The sequence below is a fragment of the Bufo bufo genome, chromosome 3, assembly GCF_905171765.1.
Source record: "Bufo bufo chromosome 3, aBufBuf1.1, whole genome shotgun sequence".
NCBI classification, from domain to species: domain Eukaryota; kingdom Metazoa; phylum Chordata; class Amphibia; order Anura; family Bufonidae; genus Bufo; species Bufo bufo.
This window is the reverse complement of record NC_053391.1, coordinates 90,780,987-90,804,440: the sequence shown is the minus strand read 5'-3', so window position 1 is coordinate 90,804,440 and position 23,454 is coordinate 90,780,987. Positions and strand designations below refer to the sequence as shown.

The window sequence follows — 23,454 nt, the reverse complement described above, 5'->3', positions numbered from 1 at the left end:
CATTTTTATTAACTGTAAGCATGCTTGAAAGCTATGGGAAGGGTTACAAAGGTGAAATGCTGATGACAGACTCCCTTTAAAGATATTTTCAAGAATAATCCACTTCAGAGAGACTTTGATTCTGTCCTAGATTGATGAGGCCTTCATACCAGATAGGCTCCTTTTTATCACATTCTGGAGATCCCCTCTCTCCTATATCTTTTTATATCAATCGAAGGATTGGATCTTGGCAAAGGAAATATTTTTACTTTCTCTTGTGTTAGGATCCGATCCAATTTATGATCTAAAGGCCTATTGCACACAAACGTGTGCGCTCCGTGGCCGTATTGCGGACCGTATTTGCGGATCCGCAATACACGGGCACCGTTCTGTGTGCATTCCACATCACGGATGCAGACCCATTCACTTCAATGGGTCCGCAAATCCGGAGATGCGGAATGGTGCGGAACGGAAGCACGGAACGGAACCCTATGGAAGCACTACGGAGTGCTTCCGTGGGGTTTCGTCCCGTACTTCCGTTCCGCAAAAAGATAAAACATGTCCTATCTTTTTGCGGAACGGCCGGATCGCGGACCCATTAAAGTGAATGGGTCTACGATCCGCTGCGGCTGCCCCACGGACGGTGTTCGTGCATTGCGGCCTGCAGCACGACCATGGGGCGCACACATTCCTGTGCAGGAGGCCAAAATAAATTATTAGAGTGTATTTTCCAAATAGGATATGCAATAGACTGAGGTATATGCACAGCCCTGGCTGAAAATATTACTTATCACATGAAGGGTCTTATAAGCCAGGCAATGCCCCTCTGGGAAAAAGATATTCAAATTAGCTCTCTTTCAAAAACAGAAAAGAAAGTTGTGCCTCTGGTGCCACCTGTTCGAAGGTAGCTATCCTATAAGTCAATGGTCGACCTTTTAGACAGGGCTTGAGATTTCCTTAGGACCCAAACCTTATGTTCTCAAGGGAGATAAGGTGCCAGAGGTGTCTGGCAGTTTCATGCTTAGCTGGGCTGAAAGTGCGTGTGTATGGAGTGGGCGGGAGTCCGATGGAATTGTGTAACACCCCAGAGTGGTGTTACTACTTCTGCACCTTGCTACTGTCTTTATTGGTCTTACCTGATGTCATCTTATGCATTTATTCCAGGTCCTCCACACTGTGCATTTCTAATATTATGTAACTGTTCATATGTAATGTGCCTGGTTCACCAGCAGGTAGCAGCAAATATGGCAGAGCTACAGTTAGATAGAATGGAACCTTCCATTCCATTCTAACCCCCCCTCTGGAGAGAGGTGGGCGAGTACCACTTCCTGCAGGAAGGGTGGGGACAAGTTCCAGTTAGTATAGCTTATCCCCTGCTAGGGGACGGGTGTGCAGGGGCATGTGTATGCTGGACGTGCCCAAGCCAGCCAGAGCACCCTCAGCTCTGCTGGCCATGGAGGTCAAAGCTTAGAGCCTCAGGAGCCAGGAGGAAAGTTCCCTGGCCTAATCTAGAGACAGACCATACAAAGAGAAGTGCAGCATACAAGAAGAAGCAAGGTCATACAGTCATCCTGTCAGTACAGCAGAGCCAGAGAGAAACAGATGTTGCAGAGTCGAGTTTGCTTGCCAGTTTCATGCTAGAGCCTGCTGGGACCAAGACAAAGTCTGTAAACCGTTTTGGAGAACGTTTATGCAAAGTAAAGCTGCTGTTCAACTACATACAAGGTCTGGACTCAAGTTATTCTTTTATCCCTCAATTATTCCCCCTATTTATTGCTTCGGAGCCAAAGCCTGGGGTCCAGCCGTATCCATAAAGAGACATTTTAGGCAGCACTACACCACTCGGCATTCCTACACCTGCGACGCGTTATAGAGAGGGCCCTGGGGGAAGGCGCCCGTTGCAATTGGATGGATTAGTTGTTGGCCGAGCAAGCTGTCTAAGGTGTATGGCCACTTTAATCTTAGAAATGACCAGGTGACCTTCTCCATTGTTTCTCATTTAGGATATTCCTATATTAAACAGTCGTGTAGAAAACTTCCTTCATAATACTTTCTTCATGATCTCTTTTGAGGGCGTGCCTTAGCATTCTTGGTCTCTTACTGCAGATAGAGCAGGAGGGGAGAGGGTGCCTTCTGAAGCCAGTCGCCTTACAGCCAGGGAGAGGTTTGGGAGAAGGTGGAAGGGAAAATGGCTTATCTCCTGGCACATGTAGAGAAGAATTGATATATTCCTACATGTAGATAGGGAGAGACTTGTCAATTTAGCTGGGCGGTCAGAAGCAAGTGGTGAGTTGCCCTGATACCTCTTCTACTAAATGTTGGCTTGATTTTAAGCTGTTTTCTCTGAAGTTGCCCATATACCTCTTCAGTATTGCAGAGTAAGTGCTCATTCACATGGGACATGTGGACCCATTAATTTCCATGGGGCAGCAAAAAATGGGGAAAGCACACCGTGTGCTGTCCGCATCCATAGTTTCGTTCCGCGGCCCCGCAAAAAATTATTCTTATTCTTGTCCTCAATTGAAGAGGTGGATCAGCAATTTGCGAACCACAAAACACTACGGTCGTGTGAATATAGCCTTAAACATAGCTATTTGTCATGCAGGAGTCTGTCAAGATTTCATGCAGCCAAAACCATGGGCAATCTCCTAACAGGTTCCACTTAAGGAAAGAGTTGTGTGTATCTTCTACATTTAGTGCTCCTTACAGGCAGTAGAATTTAAGTACAATTTATATAAATTTATGTAAAGAAGGTTTCCAGACAAAATAGATATACTTGAATTCCAGCAATGAACAGTTCAATTGACCCCTTTAAAACCATTAAACCGGGAAGGGCATGGAACTAAAGGCCCCTTTACATAGGCCAACATAGTAGGCAATTATCAGGAATAAACCAAAGATTGTCTGCTTGATAATTGCCTGCTTAACATGCAGCAATCAACTCCTCTGTATGGAGACATGTGATCACTCATCCCCATAGAGAATCATAGTTTCTGAGTAGCAGATCCCTGTTTATATATGACTGCAATAGCAATGCTTTCACCGAGTGTTTGCTTGTTTATCGGGTGATTGGTGGCACCTTTACAAAGGGCAGTTATTGGGAATCAGCATTATGCTTCTTCCTGATAATTGCCCCAATCATATTCCCTTGTAAAGGGGCCTTTAGTCTTTTACCTGTTAAATGCAAACATATTACTTTTATAATGATCTGATCTATTTGTTTCCTCTAGGCGAAGGCTTGTTGGTGTAGTAGAGCCTGTTCCCCATGACGACTCATACTGTGATCCTCCAGCCCTTTTCCATGTGGCGAATGATTATTCTTTCATCAGGTACTGTACATAGTAATAATACTCCATGCTGTAGGTATATGGTTTTGCACATACATTCACAAGATAGGTCATCAGTATGTGATGGAGGGGGGGGGGGGGTGATCTGACTCCCGGCACCCTCACTGATCAGCTGTTTGAAGAGGCCATGGTGCTCTGGGGAACGCTGCGGCCTCCTTCCAACTTACCAAGCAAAGCACCACCCAATGGATAGCAGTTGTGCTTGACTGCAGCTTAGCCCCATTCACTTGAATGGGATTAAGCTGCAACATGGCCATGTGACTGGTGAACGTGTCATTGGCCTAGGATGAGGTCACAGTGCTCACCAGAGTGCTGAGGCCTCGTCAAACAGCTGATCAGCGGGGGTGCTAGGAGTCGGACTTCCACCGATCACATATTGATGACCTATCCTGAAAATAGGTCTTCATATTTAAACACTCAGAAAACCTCTTTAAAAGTTGAAGACACAGTTATTACCTATCCCAGACTCAAGGTATTACTGTATCTACATGGTCTCTGCCAATCGACAGGTATCATCTGCTAGGCTGTTCCTGAAGCCTGTCTGCATACTCATGTCCTGGACAATGATTGTTCTGACCTACAGTACCTGGGAACGTGCCCTTGGGTGAGCCCTGACCCATTGTTGAGGAACACATTGTCGCATTGCAACATTGCATCTTATGATTGAAAATGGTGTTGTGATGAGATACTGATATATAGCGTTCTTTCCCTGTGCTTGTCCTGCAGATATTACACACGGACCATCTACCAGTTCCAGTTCCAGGATGCACTCTGTAAAGCTGCTAATCATGTTGGTCCTCTTCACACTTGTGACATCACTAACTCTACAGCTGCAGGGAATAAACTACTGTACGTGACCTATGGACCTCTTGTACTATGAACAAAAATTGTAAAAAGCTATTATCTAAGCATGTCTTCATAAGTAATGTATTTTACAGGTCCATGTTGCAACTCGGAAACTCAAAGCCTTGGACGGAAGCCCTGGAGAGCATCACAGGGGGAACCAAGATGGATGCCCAACCCCTGCTAAGCTATTTTCAACCATTGTATGAATGGTTACAACAGAACAATAAAGCTAATAATAGATATGTTGGCTGGAATACCGCGTGGGACCCATGTAAATTAATTTTATTTTCTAACTCTTGTCCATTACATTATGCTTGGGGCTAAACAAAGACTTTTTGCAGTGCTACAAGCTATGGAATCCATAGTCATGTTGGAGTTTTTGATTACTTCAGTTGCAACTTGTGCACAACTTTTTTCATATTGTGTCTTGGTTATTGATATATTTGACAGTCATGGCAAAATTTCATGTACATGTATGACACCTTCATGGGAATCATGCATAAAACTATCATAAGAAACCACATGAGGTCACTTCGATCATTGTCAAAACTACGTTGGGAAAATTAAAGCTGGAATCAGATTTTGTTCTATGGTTAACCCTGAGGCCCAATGAGTTGTGACATGTACATGAAATGTCATACCAGCAAAACAGAAATGGGCTCAGATTCACTGTTGACTCTGTGGGCTCGATTTTGTCTAGAATTTTTGCACATTTTTGAAACAATTTGGCACAATAATTGCATCTAGTGTTTTAGTTTATTTGACTCTCTTGACAAGGAGGTGTGGCTTTTCAGGAAAGGATGCATGTCCTAAAATGTGACTTTCTGCACCAGAATGCATCAAGAGTAATATCTATGGATCTCCTCAGGTGAAAAATGAATGATTAACCTACACTGTTTAAAAACAAAGGCTTGGGGCACATGGACAAGGTTATGTCATGGCTCTGTACAGAGCCATGCTAGTGGTGCCATAGAGATACATGAGGCCTCTACAGTATCTCCATATACCTCTGAGAGGCATACATGGTTTTTGGTTGTATGTTCCATCAGATGCCATATGTATGGCGGTATAAGCAAGCATTGCTACTAGAGGACAATAATTTCATACTTACCCCACCTGACAGAGCTCAAACAGCAGTGCATGGAAACTCTGCCACATTAAACTAAGTTTATGAACAGTAATGGTGATATTTCATACAATATATTATCAATACTATATAAATACACTGTCGAATTAGCAGGGACTGTCTCTAATTTTCTGAGACAGTCCTGGCAAATTTACGGCTTCCCAGGCCTAAAACGGTCAGTTTTTGTGAGTGGGTGGTCCTGGTGGGGTGGGGCTTACATGCCCCAAATGTACCAACTGCAATGTTGGTAAGTATGCTATCATAGAATATGAACTGTAAATCTCAGTCCATTGCTTTAGTTTGAAGGCCCCTTGTTAAGTACAATTGCGTCAGCAATCTGTGGTCAGTTGTGGGCATAATTAGATTCTGCAGGAATCAGGGTCAGTACAGTCATACAACTTAAAATGCAGTTTTATTCTAATTAGCAATTAATATTGCTCCAAAGTGGCGCTATGCTTTAAACAGAGGATTTTCCATCACCTAAACTTGGTATTTGTTACAGACAGTGGTTGTGGAACCACTCAGGGACGTAGCTATACTGGAAGCAGTAGGATCATCTGCTTCAGGGCCTAAACTCAAAAGGAGCCCGGCGGGAGGAGGATGACTGAAAGATGGGCCTCCACCAAGTTTTATATAATGACATTATATACAGTGACAGTATATACAGTGACATGACAGAAATAGACGGAGCAGCTATCTGGCATAGGGCCAGCACTAGCTAGGTTTGGCATAGGGCTAACCCTAAGGGTGTTATTCTGGCGCCTCCAAGGCACAGAGATGTGGACTTCGCTGTGGGTTAGCAACCAGACCGCTACCTCCTGGGATAGTCCCGGTATAGTTGGCAGCTGACACACGCGGGTCAAAGAAACTAGTGCAAAGCACCAGAAGCACAGGCAAGTCATTAATTCAAAACCAGACCAGCAAATCCAAGAAAACATGTAATACAGACATGAGTCAAAACATGGAGCACTGGCAGACAGATAGACTTCAGGAACCCAAACATATGGATTTCAGGAACCCATTCAGACATAGCGAATACATGTGGCACTTCAGGAGACAGTTCAGACACAGCACGTATGTGAGCAGAAACATAGCAAGATGGAACAGGCCCAGAACACTAGGACAAGTTCAGACATAGCAGGTCCAGATACAGAGACTTGGCAAGGCAGACTCAAGTACATGGCAAACAGAGCTGGATAACAGATAAGGACGACTGCCAAAGGACAAACAGAATCTAGACATTGACATAAAGTGCAAGGATCCAACAGAATCTGAAAAGACCAGGCGGACAAATATAAACCCCATCACTGAATAAACAGAATCTGTGTTGCACAGCCAGGGGCAAGACACAAACTCAGGTACAGGAAATTTGCAACAAAACAATATTTGCGTTCTGTTCTTTTGCGGAATTAATATTCCACAGCGGGACAGAACGCAGGAATTGACATTTCTTTCTATTAGGGGTTTCCACAACATGTGAGGGCATCTTAACTCAAGCAAGACTGACCTGAGGAGAGATACAAGCACATAGGCACTATGTCGCACTCACAAGTAGCTGAAGCCAGGACTTATAGAACGGTGGCAACATGAGCTACCCTTGAACACAATAGTATAAATTAAAATCCAAAATAAGCCGTCACCTGAGCACACAGTATAATGGCTGAAGGGAAATGCCATTGTAACAGTATTTAATAGGATATTCCATAAATGCATGAACACTGCAGCCCCTAAGGCTATTTTCACACTGGCAGCAGCAAGGTCCAGTAGGCTAGCCTCCAGAAGTCCGCTCCGGCCCCATTCACTATAATGTTTGCCGTGCTGCGACCGGACCTCCGGCCCGCCTCCATTATAGTGACTGGGGCCAGAGGCAGACTTCCGGCGGCACGGTGGGCTAGTGTTAGCAAGGATCCGGCAGGCTGTTCCCTCGCCAGACCCTGCTGCTCCCAGTGTGAAAGCAGCCTAAGAGAAGTAAAATGAAGGAGCGCTGCACATGTCTAAGCACTATATTACTTCAGTTCCTGTACCTAGTTGTACAAACCCATTTACTTCTATAGGGCCCTTTTATACATTTTTATGTATGTCCTTGGGACGCCATAGTATAGAGCTATTCCTCCCTAGAACCATTGGTTCTGGGGTTGAATACCTCTGTAATATTATGCTGTAGGGAGGAACCATACAGTGGCATATAGCATGCCTATGACTCAGCATGAAGGAACTGTATGGCTTCATGTGGGCTCCATACACATGGCGCTACCATACTTTTGAGATGCCAGGTCAGTACATCATAGTCTATATATTTTCACCTTTTCATGTAAGGGCATTTATCAGCCTGTTAAACCCGGTGAAAAGAGTCACTAAAATAATATTTTTTCAAATTTCAGACACAGACACAGATCAAGCAATCAAAGTGAGGATAAGTCTCATAGCTGGGCTGGGAGATAAAGCGGTAAGCTGACCACCATGTTTTCTTGTGAGAACGCGATCTGGGGCTTTTTGGTTTTTATGTTCTAATGTGCAGTCATGGTGAATTTAATTTTTGAAATTTTGAGTGCGCCCCATTTAACTTACAACGAATGGGATCTTAAAGATGTCACTACCATTGGTGCACAGTGGAGATATGGACGGTTGTTGCATCATCTTGTGCACATTTATACAGAGTTGAGGTTTGTGCATAAAAAGAAGTAGCTTCCTGTGTAATGTTTGTACTTAGAAATAAAAATATATAGATGCAATGATTGCGCTAAAGCTACACCACAAAATGACCAACCTAGGGCGATCAGAGGACTCAGGAGTCAAAACCTGGAACGTTTGGCCCTTAAAGGGAATGTACAGTGAAATTGAGGCACACAGATTTTCAGTGTTGCAATTAAAATATTGATTTAGTTTTGCAGTAGTTTCATCCAATTGCCCAATATTTATCTTCAAGGTACAAACAGAATATCTAGACCGGACGTTTCGGTCACATCAGACCTCCATCAGCGGTCACATTTTTTATCTGTTCTGGAAGGAAGAATGGGTCTCAGGGCTCGGATGTGGGGAACGTGTCATCAGAAAATATCCTGCTGTTTAAATCAGAAAAAAGAAAGAGAAAATGAAAACAAAAAAAAACTACAATCAGAAAATAAAAACATTAGAAAAAAAGGAGATGTGTTACTATCTGGTTTTAATTGGCAGTTAAAATTTTGGGTGACACATTTCCTTTAAAACATTTTATGTTTAACATATTTTTAAATACATTTTGATGGCTATTTTTAATTTTTCATGTTACTTTTTATATTTGAACTAAAACCAGAAATCCTGCAGTTTTCACACTGGCCACTATGTCTAATAATTGGCACCACTTCTTGGTTTATACAGGTCACTTTACTGCAGTTATCGGCTTATCTGTCATTCTAATCCTGCCTGTAATGATATCACCTCTGTGTATAGATAAGACATGATCCACCAGTCACAATAGGTGATTGTCACAGCTTATCTATTCTTCCTTTGTACAATGACCCCTGCACAGGGCACAGATCATGCCAAGGAAACTCTCCCATAGAAGTCACTGAGGTCCCCTCCTGACCATTGTTTCTATGTCCCATGGGGCTGCTGTAAAGCAATTTTCTTAATGCTTTGTAAATGCTGTTAAGAACAGCTCAGGCAAGATGGCCGCCCCCATAATAATGCTCAGGAAATAGAATTTAAAAAAAATCTACAATCAGAAAATAAAAACTGATTAGACAAAAAGGAGACGTGTGACTATCTGGTTTTAACTGGCAGATAAACTTTTTGGTGACACATTTCCTTTAAAACTTAAAAATGTGATTTGGCTATTCTATGGACTGAACCAGCAATATCTTACAATTAGTGTTGAGCGAACTTCTGTTTTAAGTTCGGCGTCTAAAGTTCGGCTTCCGGTTAGCGGAGAATCCCGATATGGATTCCGAATTCCGTTGTGGTCTGTGGTAGCGGAATCAATAACCGGCCATTATTGATTCCGCTACCACGGACCACAACGGAATTCGGAATCCATATCGGGATTCTCCTCTAACCGGAAGCCGAACTTTAGACGCCGAACTTAAAACAGAAGTTCGCTCAACACTACTTACAATGACTAACTAGTTCCTATGATAAAATTCAGCTCATTGACAAAGCACAAATAACCATGACTTCTAATCTATATATTATATGCTAATATATGTTGTGTATCACCCCAAAGAAGGGCCCCTACCTATCAAGTGCCATTTGTAATCTTACCTTCTTCAGCCAGGAGCTTCCTCCTAGGTGCAACTGCGACCTCTGCACCCCTATACCTACGCCCCTCCTAAAATAATAACCGTTTCTCATTCTAATTCTTTCTTATAACTTTGCAGTATACGTGGGACATCAGTGAGCTGAATCTGTTCAGGTCAACAATTGCTTACGCCATGACCAAATTCTATGCTACTGAGAAGAAGCAGGTGTTGGAGTTTTCGTAAGTATATTTTGTACAGAGAAACATAGAAGAATAACACCAGAGTGACCTCATGGTCCATCTAGTCTGCCCTATCAGTCATTTCCTATTCATTTTATCTTAGGATAGTTTGTTCCAAGCATCTACGACGCTTTCAGTAAAATAATATTTTCTGACATTGTTCTTGTGTTCAGTTTCCTTTAAAACATGTCCCTCCTGAACTCTATTTAACTCTTTCTATATATTTAAAGGAGTTTTCCAGACTTCGGATATTAAAGACCTATCCTATCAATATCAGATCAGTGAGGGTCCGACACTCCCTACCCCCACGATCATCTGCTTTGCGCAGCTTCCTGAGCTGGAAATAGCACAGCTCTGTTCGAAGTGTAGTGGCTGTGCCGGGTTAGGCTACTTTCACACTGGTGTTTTTTGTGGATACAACCGCATACATCCGTCATGAACTCTCCCGGTTGTATTATGTCTTCTAAAGCCATGACGAATCCGTCATGAACACCATTGAAAGTCAAAGGGGGACGGATCCGTTTTCTATTGTGTCTGAGAAAACGTATTTGTCCCCATTGACTTACATTGTGTGTCAGGACGGATCCGTCTTGCTCCGCACCACATCGCGGACAGAAAAACTAATTTATTCAGTCTGCGATGGGAGCTCAACCAAACAGAACGGAATGCATTTTGGTGCATTCTGTTTTGTTCGGTTCCGTTTTTTTTCCCATTGACAATGAATGGGGACAAAACTGAAGCGTTTTCATCCGCTATTGAGGATCGGATTGACAGATCTCAATAGCGGAATTGAAAACACTAGTGTGAAAGTAGCCTTACTTCAGCTCAGCTCCATTTACTTCAATGGGAGCTAAGCTGCAGTAACCCAGTAGGGCTATTACACTTTGAATGGAGCAGTTCTTCCTGCTCCATTCAATGTACTGGTTCCAGAGCAGAAGGCTGCAGGGAACAGCTGTTCATGGAGGTGCTGGGTATCGTACCCTCATCGATCAGATATTTACCCTGCTCCCTGCCTTCCTGGAGCCATAACTTTTTTATTTTTCCGGTCACATAGCCATATGAGGGCTTGTTTTCTGCAGGACAAGTCGTACTTTTTTTTTAGAAAGTTCCAAATGGGGCGGAATTGAAAAAATTCTGCCACAGATTTATGGGTTTTGTTTTTATGGCATTCACTATGCGGTAAAATTGACTTGTGCGCTTCATTCTCCGAGTCAGTACGATTATGGTGATACTGCAGTTGTGTAGTTTATCTTGCATTTTAATACTGAAAAAAAACCTCACCATATTATGACCCCCATAAATTTTTAGTAGTTATGTCTAGATGTGTTGGGGCTCATATTTTGCAGGACCATCTGTCATTTTTGCTAATACTATTTTGGGGTGTGTATGACTTTTTGATCACTTTTTATTCAATATTTTGGGGAAGTGAAGTGATGAAAAAACTGCAAATTGGAAAAAAAAAATTCTGTTCTTCAAAGTATGGGATAAGTTTTTTTATATTTTAATAGTATGGGCATTTTTACAAGCGGCGATGCCCATGATGTTATTTTTTTTAATTATTTATTTTAATTTTGATTTGGGGGAAAGGGGGGTAATTAGAATTTTATATATTTTTTTAAACTTTTTTATATCCCCAAGTGTACCCTGACTTGCAATCATCAGATTGCAATTAGTAAAGAATAATGGAGTTTGGGCCATTCTTCTATAAAATAAATTTTTATATTACAATGCAGTGCTCCAAGTGCTGTCCTGAATTGTAATATACTGTATACAGGTAATTAGCCTGGAAGCCTAGGACAGACTCATTACCAGCAGAGAACGCTTTCCCCTATCTCTGCCAGGGAAAAGCGTTCCTTCCCCGGCAGCATGCTTCCAGGTTTTTTTCCTCTCAAACGCCATGGTCACATTTGACCATAGTATCTAAGGGGCTAAATATACACGGTCGGCCTTACTGTCGATCGTGGACATTAACAGTGGGGGAGTCTGCTATATGAAACTTGTATGCACTCTGCTACATTACCACAGCCCCATAACAGCCTGTCTTGTCCATCCTCTTTGTACTTTCACATCGGTCCCTTCATACACACTCTGCTAAAGATCTTATCAGCTGTATGTAGGATTGTAATCCCTGACAGGCAGAGCACAGAAAGGCTGAGGCAGCTCTTTAGCTCAGTGCTCTGAAGTAATCCGTCCTGCTGAGTTCTGCTCAACCGAGCTTACAACACCATAGGGATATATGATTAAGATATGCTCAGTTCAGCAGATCTCCAAGGTGGCCAGTGCCACAGTAAATCTCAAATTTGTATGGTTGCAGACTATAGATTGCCTTTTATATCAGCCCATGTTCTTTCAGTGGACTTTGGATAGTTCTGTAGGGCAACCATAGACAATTAGTGGTCACATGATCACATCATATTGGTGAAAGAACTAACAGTTGCTCTATGAAAAAAAAAGAGAGGAAAAGTATCATCAGATAATCACAATATGATCTAATCCTTATTTTTTTATTTTTATATAGAGATGAAAATATCCGTATTTTTAATGAAACCAAAAGAATATCCTTCTATTTCTACGTTACAATGCCTGGAGACATCTCAATTATAATACCGAAAGATGATGTGGTAGCTGCTATTCGGTAAAGGAAATTTTTTCATGGTTTGTTTCAGAACTGGAGGTAGGATAGTGGGGGCCCCTATTCCACCTCTAGGACTCAAATCCCACATGAGCCCCTATTTCAGCCGTAGCTGCAGTATATAAAGTGGTGGTGGAGAAATTCCAGGCACACAAGTACAATAAAGTCAGCAGCCTTTAATAATTAAAAAATGAATTTGAGAGATTGAACCTTCCAACCAAACCTGCCAGGCCATCACCCATATTTGATTAGATGATCCAATGACCATAATTATAGGTGAGCCAAGTTTTTAAATATTCAATTGGACCGGTTCGTCAAAGTTTGGTAGGAAATTTAATTAATTAGTCACAAATCGCTATTATTCAGGTATACCCAGGCCACTCTGCCCAATCATATTCTTCCCACTTGGTCGATCAATCTCAGTGTGAAGGCTTGGAAGTTAACCATTTCCCGACCACCGACAGTAAATTTAGGCCGGTAGCTGGGCATTTAAAAATGGCGCCCACTGGCATGTGCGGCGGGCGCCATGGCCGCCGCATGTCTGCTGTTTTAAGGAGCAGACACCCGGCACTAATGTCCAGCTGTAATGCCGATCGTAGACTTTTAACCCTTCAGATGCTGTAGTTGTCTGGGTGTGCTCTGGCTCCCCTGATCCCTGTCCTCCTGTGTGATGGTACCAGAGATGGTACACATCATTGAGGAGATAAAACATTCCTCAAAGCAATAAAATTGAGGGATTCACCTAGTGGTATTTTGCTTTTAAAATAATTAGTGTTAAGACAAGATGGCCGAACATGGTGGATAGATCCAACATGGCCGCTAGATTTTTGCAGCAACAATGTCCCTAGTACATGAACGCTTGCCACGTCTCTCCCTATGCTCAGTTCACAGAACAATGGTGAAGACCGCACGGGATGAGAGTTTTATAGGGCTGTGACATCACAGGGGTTGGCTACCGGTGGATTGGATGGTTGCACTATGGGTATTATGGGTCATATTGCGTTCCTGAAATTTTTTCAAAACTTCAGACCAAATTCAACTAACCATAATTCATGCAGACAGATTGTTTTTTAACTTTACCACTTGTACTATAAATTCCTGGTTTCTCGCCTGCCACTCCACCTCCCTCCCCCTCCCCCATATACTAAGACCAGTCTATTTCACTTGATGTTTGATTTTTTATTTGATTTTTTACTTCAAAACAAATACATTTTATATTTGATGTTATCTGGAGCAATAACTTAATCTACTTTATAAACAGGTTGTCAAAAGAACGAATCAATAGAGCTTTCCTACTGAATGAAGAGTCTTTGGAATTTCTTGGTATTCCGCCAACTATATCACCCCGTCCTGAACAATCTGTCACAGTGTGGCTAGTGGTCTTCGGGGTAGTGGCTGGGCTGCTAGTTATTGCTTTGGTTGTTCTACTTGTGCTTGGCCAGCGGGACAAGAAAAAGTAAGTTGATGCATGATAATGATATACGCACTTTGGAATAAGTATGGAGATGCACTATTCTGCTTTGATCCAGAGATATTTTGACATTTTACTTAAGAATGAGTGAACTAGTTCTGACCAAACCGGGTTCGAGCCGAACTCTGCTATTTTTTGGACGGCAGACGAACCCGTATATTCTAAACCCTTCATGACCAGGCTTAAAAAAGGCCTGAACGTCCAGGCAATTTTTGTGGTTTTGTACACGTGGTGCTTTAGCGACCCTAACTTTTTTATTTGAGATTTTTGAGATGTTTATTACTTGACACTTAGGAATTTTTATTAGCATGTTTGGATTTTTTTTTAGAGATTTTGTTTCCTTTTTTTAGGTTTCATTTGGGGGAAAAACCACAAATTTTTAATTATAGCTTTTTATTTCTTAAATATTAAAACTGACACAAAAATAAATTATTGCAATGGGTTCCCTATGTTGTGATTATCGTTTTGATATATAAAATTTATAGGTTTGAGTGAACGGGGCGACTATGGTGACAGTTTCCGTTAGCGCCGGCAGTTTGACTTTTTTTTTTTTTACTTATATTTTAATTTATTTTTGGCACATAATATGTCCCCCAGGAGGCCCTGCAACTCTGTTCCTGCCCCGAGACACCCGATTCCTGCACTACTCCAGTGATCTGCTGCCCGCACAGGAGAAGCCAGAAGCGGTAATAAACCGCTCCTGTCCTCTCCTCGTGGTCCCCACTGTGTCTCACAGCCAGGATCCGACCTGCTCATGCTAGATTGCAGGAGCAGGAGCTTTAATCCCAGCACTGTACAGCACTGGGATTTAAAGAGCTGCCTAACCATTTATATACATGCTATCTGCACAGGGTCATATATAGTCAGTGGGCAGTCAGAAAGGGGTTGAGGTTTGTTGCGGACGAGTCCACTAAAAAGAGCGCATTTTAGTGCATGTGTCAGTGGGAAAAACCACTAGGGAGGAAGAAGAAGGGCTCTCACATAACTCGGAGAGGAAGGGCTTGCCCTGATTGACAGCGTGGATGAGCCAATCAATGCTGCAGTAGGCAGGGATGCTCCCTAGCAGAATGAGCAAAACACCATTCTGTGCTAGGCTGTGAAAGAGGGTGGGTGGTTGGGTCTAAAAATGATCTTAGGAAGTCAGGGAGAGTCAGAAATCAATCAGGGGCAGTCAGAAATCAATCAAGCTTGTATTGTATTGCCAGGGACAGTGAAGGGAAAGGCTAGTATTACAAAGAAGAAGAATTGTGTGCGTAGAATAGGGAGGCAGGGAAGCGACAGCGAGGGATGAAGGATTGAGAAGCTGTGGTCGCTGTGCCTCCTAGCAGTGCAGTGCAGACCTCTAAAGCAGCTACCTTCAAAGAAATACTTTTCATTTTCCCCCCATTTTAACAGAAATCCTTTTTTGTGGGGTTCAATTTAATTAAGCAGCATATGCTGTATACATGCAGCAAAACACATGGTATAGCAGCAATCTACCTGTGATTGTTAACGTGGAATTGATCATCAGGCCTCAATTGTCTTTTTACGTGAATTCCATTTCCACACAGTGCAAATTTTTTCTTTTTGGGTAGGTTCAATTTAATTAACCAGTATATATAAAGCAAAACACATGGTATAGCAGCAATCTACCAGCGAGTGTTATTGTAAAATTGAGAGTAAAGTCTCAATTGTACATTGTACATTAATTCCATTCGCACACAGCTGTAATTTAATTTTTTCTTTGGGGGGGGGGGGGGGGGGGGCTCAATTTAATTAATATATATATATTACTGCAGCAAAGCACATGATATAGCAGCAATCTACCTGTGAGTGTTAACATGAGCCTCAAACCTCAATTGTCTGTATATAGATAATCAATACCAATACATAGGCTAGCACACAAAAGTATCAATGAGGGATAACAAATTTAGGCCTAAATCTGTTTTCCCTTTATTTCAGTGTTCACAAACACACTTCCAATGATATTTTTTTTTTATATTCAAACTAGCAGCATATATACGTAATTACTACACCAATACAAAAGGGTAGCACACAAAAGTACCTGGAAGTAACAATGAATTTATGCCTAAATCCGTTTCCCTTAACTCACATGTTTTTAAATGTATTTTACATTTTTTATATTTTTTTTAGCAGCATATATATATATGTGATAACTACAGTAATACAAAGGGTAGTGCACAACATTTTCTGAGAGGCCCAAAAAAATGTCAGGGCTACGGAAGGGTTCCAAACGTAAGACCCAGAGCCAGAATGTGGGTAGTAGCAGCACCAACTATCCCGTCAGAAGTAGTAGTAGTAGTAGTAGTAGTAGTAGTAGTAGTAGTAGTAGTAGGCCACAGTTGTCCCTGCTGGCTTTGGAAAGGCACACCATTGTAGTTAAGGAGAAAGAGGATGATGTGAAGCAGCAGGATGATGTGAAGGTGACTTCACAGTCTGAAGTCCTGGAGCCAGGGATCACAGCCTTCCTCCTGCTCCTCCTCCTTGCAGCCCCAAAGAAGGCTTTTTAATGGAGGCCTCTCTGTCTTCACTGCCCATTCCTAGAGGAATGCCTTCCTTTTTCCTAAGAAGTGGCAAGAAAACCCCACCACGCCCTACGGCATAAAGTCAAGAGAGTCTCCCTGTTGAGGACTTGTGTGAGAGCTGTCACTATTTGAGCTGCCCTGAGGAGGTTGAGAAGGAGGCTGGTGACCTCATGCATACCTGTGTTGACGGTGGTGGTAATAGTTGCACCTCTAGCAACTGTATTGGCGGTGGGGCAGTGACAGTGGCAGTTGAGGAAAATGCAGAGCAGGGGACGGGGGTCCAGAAGCCAATCATGATATCTCACAGTCTGATAAAAGTGGCAGGAAGGGTGAGGACTCCGATGTGTGCTGGACGGGACCTGGGAGCCGGATTGTCCACTCCCTGCTTCATCATTCCTCCCCCTGTCGGCGCTCCACACTGCTGGTCTGTGCAGGGGGCGGACGGCACTCTATGTCCTACACAGACCAGCAGCTCCGTGTGTCTTGCTGCTGCTGGGGAGATCATTAGAGGAACGAGCTGAGTATGTATGTTTTTTCTTTTTTTTTTTACATCCTGTCTAGGGGGCACATAACTGGGCATCTTACTGTGAGGGGGCAGATATCAGGGCATAATTTTGGGAGGGGGCAAATATCAGGGCATATTACTGTGAGGGGGCACATAACTGTGCATATTACTGTGAGGGGCACATGACTGGGTATATTACTGTGAGGGGGCAAATATCAGGGCATAATACTGGGAGGGGGCAAATATCAGGGCATATTACTGTGAGGGGGCACAAATGGGCATATTACTATGAGGGGGTGTATATCAGGGCATTTTACTGTGAGGGGACATATACCTGGGCATATTACTGTGAGGGGGCACATACCTGGGCATATTACTGTGAGGGGGTACATAAGAGGGTATATTACTGTGGGGGAGCACAAATGGGCATATCACTGTGAGGGGGCATATATCAGGGCATTTTACTGTGAGGGGGCATATACCTGGGCATATTACTGTGAGGGGCACATACCTGGACATATTACTGTGAGGGGGCACATGAGAGGGCATATTACTGTGAGGGGCACATGACTGGGCATATTACTGTGAGGGAGCACATAACTGGGCATATTTCTGAGGGGGCACATGACTGGGCATATTACTGTGAGGGGGCATATATCTGGGCTTAATACTGTTAGGGGGCATATACCTGGGCATATTACTGTGGGAGGGCACATAACTGGGCATATTACTGTGAGGGGCACATAGCTGGGCATGTTATTGTGATGGGGCATATATCTTTGCATAACTACTGTGAGGGCACATATCTGGGCATAATACTGTGAAAACAGCACATATCTGGGCATAACTATCATGAAAGGGGGCACATATGTGGGCATAACTACTGTGAGGGGCACATCTGGGCATCGCTACTATGAAGGGGCACATATTTGTCATACCTACTGTGAAGGAGGCACAATGTGGGCTTAATCTGTGAAGGGGGCACAATGTGGACATAAATACTGTGTGGTGGCATAAAGGGGGAATAATAACTATATGGGGGCATTCAGGGGACTGGGTGGGATTAGGTGTATAGTTATGTTTTGTGCGGAATTAGAGGCGTGACCTTGTGCTGAGAAAATTTGCACATAGTGTCCCTCTTACTTCTTTTCAAAAGTTAGAAGGTATGCAGAAGTATCGTTGACATCAACAGTATGATGATTACTGAATAGTCATGCTTTTAGATCCTCACTAGCAAGGCAAAATGGGGGGCTGTTTTCCTCTGGCAGAAAGGGTGGCCAAATTACGTTAATCTGCCCTGCGCCACCTGCCATGAGCAGAAGAAGCCACAGCAGCAGTAGTAGCAGAAGCCGTTTCAGTCTGAGCAACATGATGGAGCAGTTTCTCCACGTGCCGCGCCCAGTTGAGGCCAGTCAGCAAGCTGACAGCTCCCGCCTCAATGCCCAGGTTTAGGCCTACCTAAACTATGACCGGTCTCTATCGCATACTCTGTTCCCTGACCCCATGGATTTCTGGGCAGGCAGACTGGAACAGTGACCCAAACTGGCACAGCATGCTGTCTTTCAGTGTCATCTCGGAAAGGGTTTTCAGCGCCTTTGGGGGGGTGTCACCCAAATGAACCAAGTTGTCCTCTGCCGGTGTCCAAAACATCACTTTTGTCAAAATGAACCAAGCCTGGGTTCAGGAGGATTTTCACACACTCCTCCAACTAAGGCCTCTTGCACACGACCATATGGCTTTTTCAGTATTTTGCGGTCCGCGAAAATCGGAACCGCAAAAAATACGGATGACGTCTGTGTGCATTCAGTTTTTTGCGGAATGGAACAGCTGGCCCCTGATAGAACAGTACTATCCTTGTCCGTTATGCGGACAATAAGGCTCCATTCACACGTCCGTAATTTCGTTGCGCATTTTGCAGAACGAAATTGCTGCCCGGACACGGAATTGCAGACCCACACTTCCGGGTCCGCAATTCCGTTCCCGAAAAAAACAGAACATGTCCTATTCTTGTCCGCAATTGTGGACAAGAATAGGCATATTCTATTAGTGCTGGCAATGTGCGGTCCGCAAAATGCAGAACGCACATTGCCGCTGTCCGTGTTTTGCAGATCTGCGGATCCGTGGATCCGCAAAACACGTTGCGGATGTGTGAATGGACCCTAATAGGACATGTTCCCTCTTTGAACGGAACGGAAACAGAATGCATGCGGAGTACATTCTGTTTTTTTGCGGACCCATTGAAATGAATGGTTCCGTATACGGACCGTATACGGAACGCAAAAAACAAACATAAACAAAAAAAATAAGTAAAATTTTGTGTGCAAGAGGCCTAATTCCGATGAATATATCTATCCTTGCTGGCGGTGCTCCAACTTGCCACTGTTGCTGCCTGCCTATCATCACATTCTGTATGGCTGCTGCTGGCGTATCCATCATGCCACTAATGCGATCGGCCAAAATGTACCATATGGCTGCTGCAGCTGCCACTGCCTCAGCTGCTGCTGCTCATTGCTGTTAATTCCCTACTGCCACCACAATTAACGCAAAGCATCTGCCGCCACTATCACTACTGCTACTACTATTGCTACTACTACTAGGGATGAGTGAATCGACTTGAAATGAAACATCCGAAGTCGATTCACATAAAACTTTGTTCCAATACTGTATGGAGCAGGAGTTCCGTACAGTATTAGAATGTATTGGCTCTGATGAGCCGAAGTTATTGCTTCACGAAGTCTCGCAAGACTTCGGGTAATAACTTCATGAATTAATTTGTACTGTAAAAAAACAATTACCGAACTCGGGTTCGGTTCCAAGTGGTACCTTGGTACCTTCGGGAATTTTTTTTTACAGTACAAATTAATTTATAAAGTTATTACCCAAAGTCTCGCGAGTAGGGATGAGCAAATGAGCGAACCCGAACTTGACCCCGAACCCCATTAAAGTCAATGGGGACCCGAACTTCACTTTATTATTTTCCGTTATAACATGGTTATAACTGAAAATATTAGCATTCTTAAGATAGAATGCTAAATACAATGGCCATTATTAAAAATAATTTTTAAAAAAATTACCTCATTAACTTGATCGCGCAGCCGGTATCCTCTTCTTTCTTCAGGACCTGCAAAAAGACTTGCGATGACGTCACTCCGCTCACCACATGGTGAGCGCGGTGTCGTCATCGCAGGTCCTGCTGAATGAACATAGAAGTGGTGACGTCATTGCAGGTCCTTTTACAGGTCCTGCAGAAAGAAGAGGATACCGGCTGCGCGATTAAGTGGATGAGGTGATTTTTTGAAAATTATTTTTAACCCCTCAATTTCCATTTTATTTAGCATTCTGTCTTAAGAATGCTACTATTTTCCATTCTAACCATGTTACAATGGAAAATAATAAAATCACCCGAACAGCGAACCCTCTCAACACTACTCGAGAGACTTCGCAAAGCAATAAGTTCGGCTCATCGGAGCCAATACATTCTAATACTGTACGGAGCTTTTGCTCCGTACAGTATTGGAACAAAGTTTTATGCTAATCAACTATGGATGTTTCATCCGAAGTTGATTCGCTCATCCCTAACTACTACCCATACACAGCCTTGTATGTTCCATGATATGCACCTGCTACTATTGCGGCCACATGCCACTATATCTGTACCGTGCCTTTCCATATCCACACTGCACAGCTGCTGCTCCCAATTTAAAGGGAGACTTTTTTGTAGGCTTGTTCACAACTAGCCACTTTTTCTTCTGACAATAAACTTATGAGTGTCATAGGAGCAGGCATTCTGACCCTGTCAACGCATAATTTTTGAATGCTTTGGTCCCCCAAGCCATTTTTCATTTATCCCATAACACCGTGTGTGTCTAAACATCATCTGCCCCTGATAAAGGACAATTTTTTGCAACTTGGAATATGAAAAAGCATGTGCTGGCTCGGTGTGTTTTTAAATGCCATCAAACGTACTTCCACTGCTACAAGGTTGCTGGTGCTGTGTGGCTCCGGCACTGACTTCCATGACGACAGAGCGACACACATCAACTGACAGATGCGCCCCAGCCTAAGGATAATACAACCGGCTGCATCCGTTATGAACAGATCCGGTTGTATTATCTTTAAAATAGCAAGGACGGATCCGGAATGACACACAATGCAAGTCAAAGATGCCGGATCCAATTTGCTCTGCATCCCACGACGGATCCGGTATGGGAACGCAACTAAACGGAACGGAATGCATTTTGGAGCATTCCTTCTGTTCAGTTCAGTTTTGTCCCCCTTGACAATGAAGGGGGTCGAAAACGGAAGCGTTTTTCTCCTGTATTGAGACCCTCTGCCAGATCTCAATACTGGAAAAGTTAAACGCAAGTGTGAAAGAACCCTAACACAATGAGATTATTCCACCAGTTGTGAATTGCATATTACATAATGTACTGTTTTAGGCATATACTCTATATTGATCCATGCCTCGTTATACTGAAACCTCTGTATTTCTTGAAAGGAAAAGAAAGGCTGATAGAGAAAAAGCGATCCAGTCTGAAGATCATGGAGTTTCTGAGGTTTTGGTTGAAACCAAAGCTGAAACGGATGACCATCTTCCAGTTGCAACATACGATAGTGCTGGGGAACAGAATAAAGCCTATAAAGATACAGATGACCCTCAAACAGCATTCTAAGACATTTAGATGCTTGGAGACACTGAACCTTTCTGTCACCCTCATCTTTACTTGTACATACTGTAACCAGCCATAATGAATACCTATTGGATAGAGGAACCACTGGCAGAATGTTGAAGAAAATGTCTTAAAGGGGTTATCCCATGATTATTATATAAAAAAAAATAAAAAATTGGACATTATATATAGTTCATGACAATTTCTTTCTAGCAAAGCCAAAACTAGCACTGTACCTCATATGTGAGCAGAGATCTCCTAATATTAAACTGGCAGCTCAGGGATGTGCCCTTTCTGCTGCATCTCAGGGGTTTTTCCTTTCTGCTGCAGTTCTCTCCCTATCACAGCTCAGGAGGCAGTTGACGTATGAAACTGAGCATGTGTGACCCCCTCACTGAGGTGGACAGGGAAATAAGAAAAACAACAAACAGCAGGTGGCGCTACACAGATACATTTTATTGAATAACTCAGTGGCTATGCTAAATGTTTAATTACATGCAATTACAAACGTGTTCAGATTCAGGTGATGGTTTGAAAACTGCCTTTTTTTTTCATGGCACAACCCCTTTAACAGAGGTTTGAGAGCTTGAATCTTAATCAGAGAGTTGATAAGATCCACGGAACGTCCTTTAATGATGACTTCCGTGTATGTGCGCGGATATATTATTCCATATGTTGTATGCACAGTTTATCAATTTATATGGTTCATTGTTTCCTTGTAAATATAATGATGAAAACCTGAGCACACGTTTTTGTCCCACATTTAACATATATGTTGGGGGGGGGGGGATAATGCAGAAGAGTAGTACACTTTTCTTTCCTGCAAAAAGTATATTCAGTAAAAACGTATATGTTAAATGGATATTTTATTTATTTTTTTGCTATGGACCGGGGTGCACCTGGCCTTTCTGCTGCCTGAGGAGAAAAAAGAAATGGCGCCCCTCCCTTCCCAATGCCAATTTCTTAACCTAGCCCCTTCCCTTCAGCTGCCACTCTCTACCTGGTGCTGCCTGAGGCGATCGCCTCACCTGGCCTCATTGGTGGTGCACCCCTGACTATGGAACCCTACGGTGAAGGATGCCCCTATCTGGCATCTGTCTGAGCATCCATTTAACGTTTGTAGCGTGTGTATACGTTAAACGTGGGACAAAAACCTGATGTGAACACAGTCTTAATTACAAATGTAATATTCACATTAGTTGTATCCATGAATTAAAATAAAACCAGTAGTTCACTTATTTTGTATGTTTTTTTTTTATGTTGTTCAAGCTTTGTATGCTAAAAAGATATATGAATTTCAGTACAATGCAGAGCAAAAATCTGCAGCTCTGGCACAAAAAATTCGGGTTGAGTGAATGGTGATCCTCTGATAAAGTATCACCAAAGTATGTTGATTCCTTAGCCCGACCTACGTTAGGTGAGAATTGACTGCGTTGTGTTTGTAAAAACAGGCCTAGGAGGCCGATTAAGGCTATAACATAGGGTTGCCACCTTTTCTTGAAGCCAAACACTTTAGCACCTCGCGGCAATTTTTTTTGTAAAGTATGTACCATAACTATCAGGAAGGGGGGCGGCGGATCATGACCCATCGCCTGGCTTCCTTCTTTCCCGTGAAGACGGCGTTCAAGTGAAAGAACACTGGCTTCAGAGGCAACCTTGCTTCCTGACCAATCAAGAAGAGGGGCGGCGAGTCATGATTTCAATCCGCTTCGTGATTGGCTAGGAAGCCGGATTCACTTTTTTGTAGGCAGCGTACCTTCCTGATCAATCAGGAGGCCGGGACGCGAGTCTTGACATACTGCCCAGCTTGCTGATTGGTTAGGAAGCCAGGCTGCCTAGCAACAAGTGAAGCAGGCTTCCTAGCCAATCAGGAAGCCAGGAGGTGGATGATAACCCC

At 43.1% G+C, this 23,454-nt stretch overlaps 1 protein-coding gene across 2 annotated transcripts in view; it reads left to right on the top strand.

The window, feature by feature from the left end:
* The window catches only part of ACE2 (angiotensin converting enzyme 2), a 129,573-nt gene extending 107,763 nt beyond the window's left edge, over positions 1 to 21,810 (top strand). For both annotated transcript variants that reach the window (XM_040423317.1, XM_040423316.1), the window contains 8 exons: positions 3,210 to 3,308; positions 4,053 to 4,175; positions 4,265 to 4,443; positions 7,680 to 7,744; positions 9,654 to 9,754; positions 12,273 to 12,389; positions 13,648 to 13,842; positions 21,386 to 21,810. In XM_040423317.1, coding sequence (XP_040279251.1) covers positions 3,210 to 3,308; positions 4,053 to 4,175; positions 4,265 to 4,443; positions 7,680 to 7,744; positions 9,654 to 9,754; positions 12,273 to 12,389; positions 13,648 to 13,842; positions 21,386 to 21,560 — 1,054 coding nt within the window. In that variant the 3' untranslated portion in view covers positions 21,561 to 21,810. The remainder of the gene's footprint in view (positions 1 to 3,209; positions 3,309 to 4,052; positions 4,176 to 4,264; positions 4,444 to 7,679; positions 7,745 to 9,653; positions 9,755 to 12,272; positions 12,390 to 13,647; positions 13,843 to 21,385) is intronic.
* Positions 21,811 to 23,454: the final 1,644 nt, after the last annotated feature.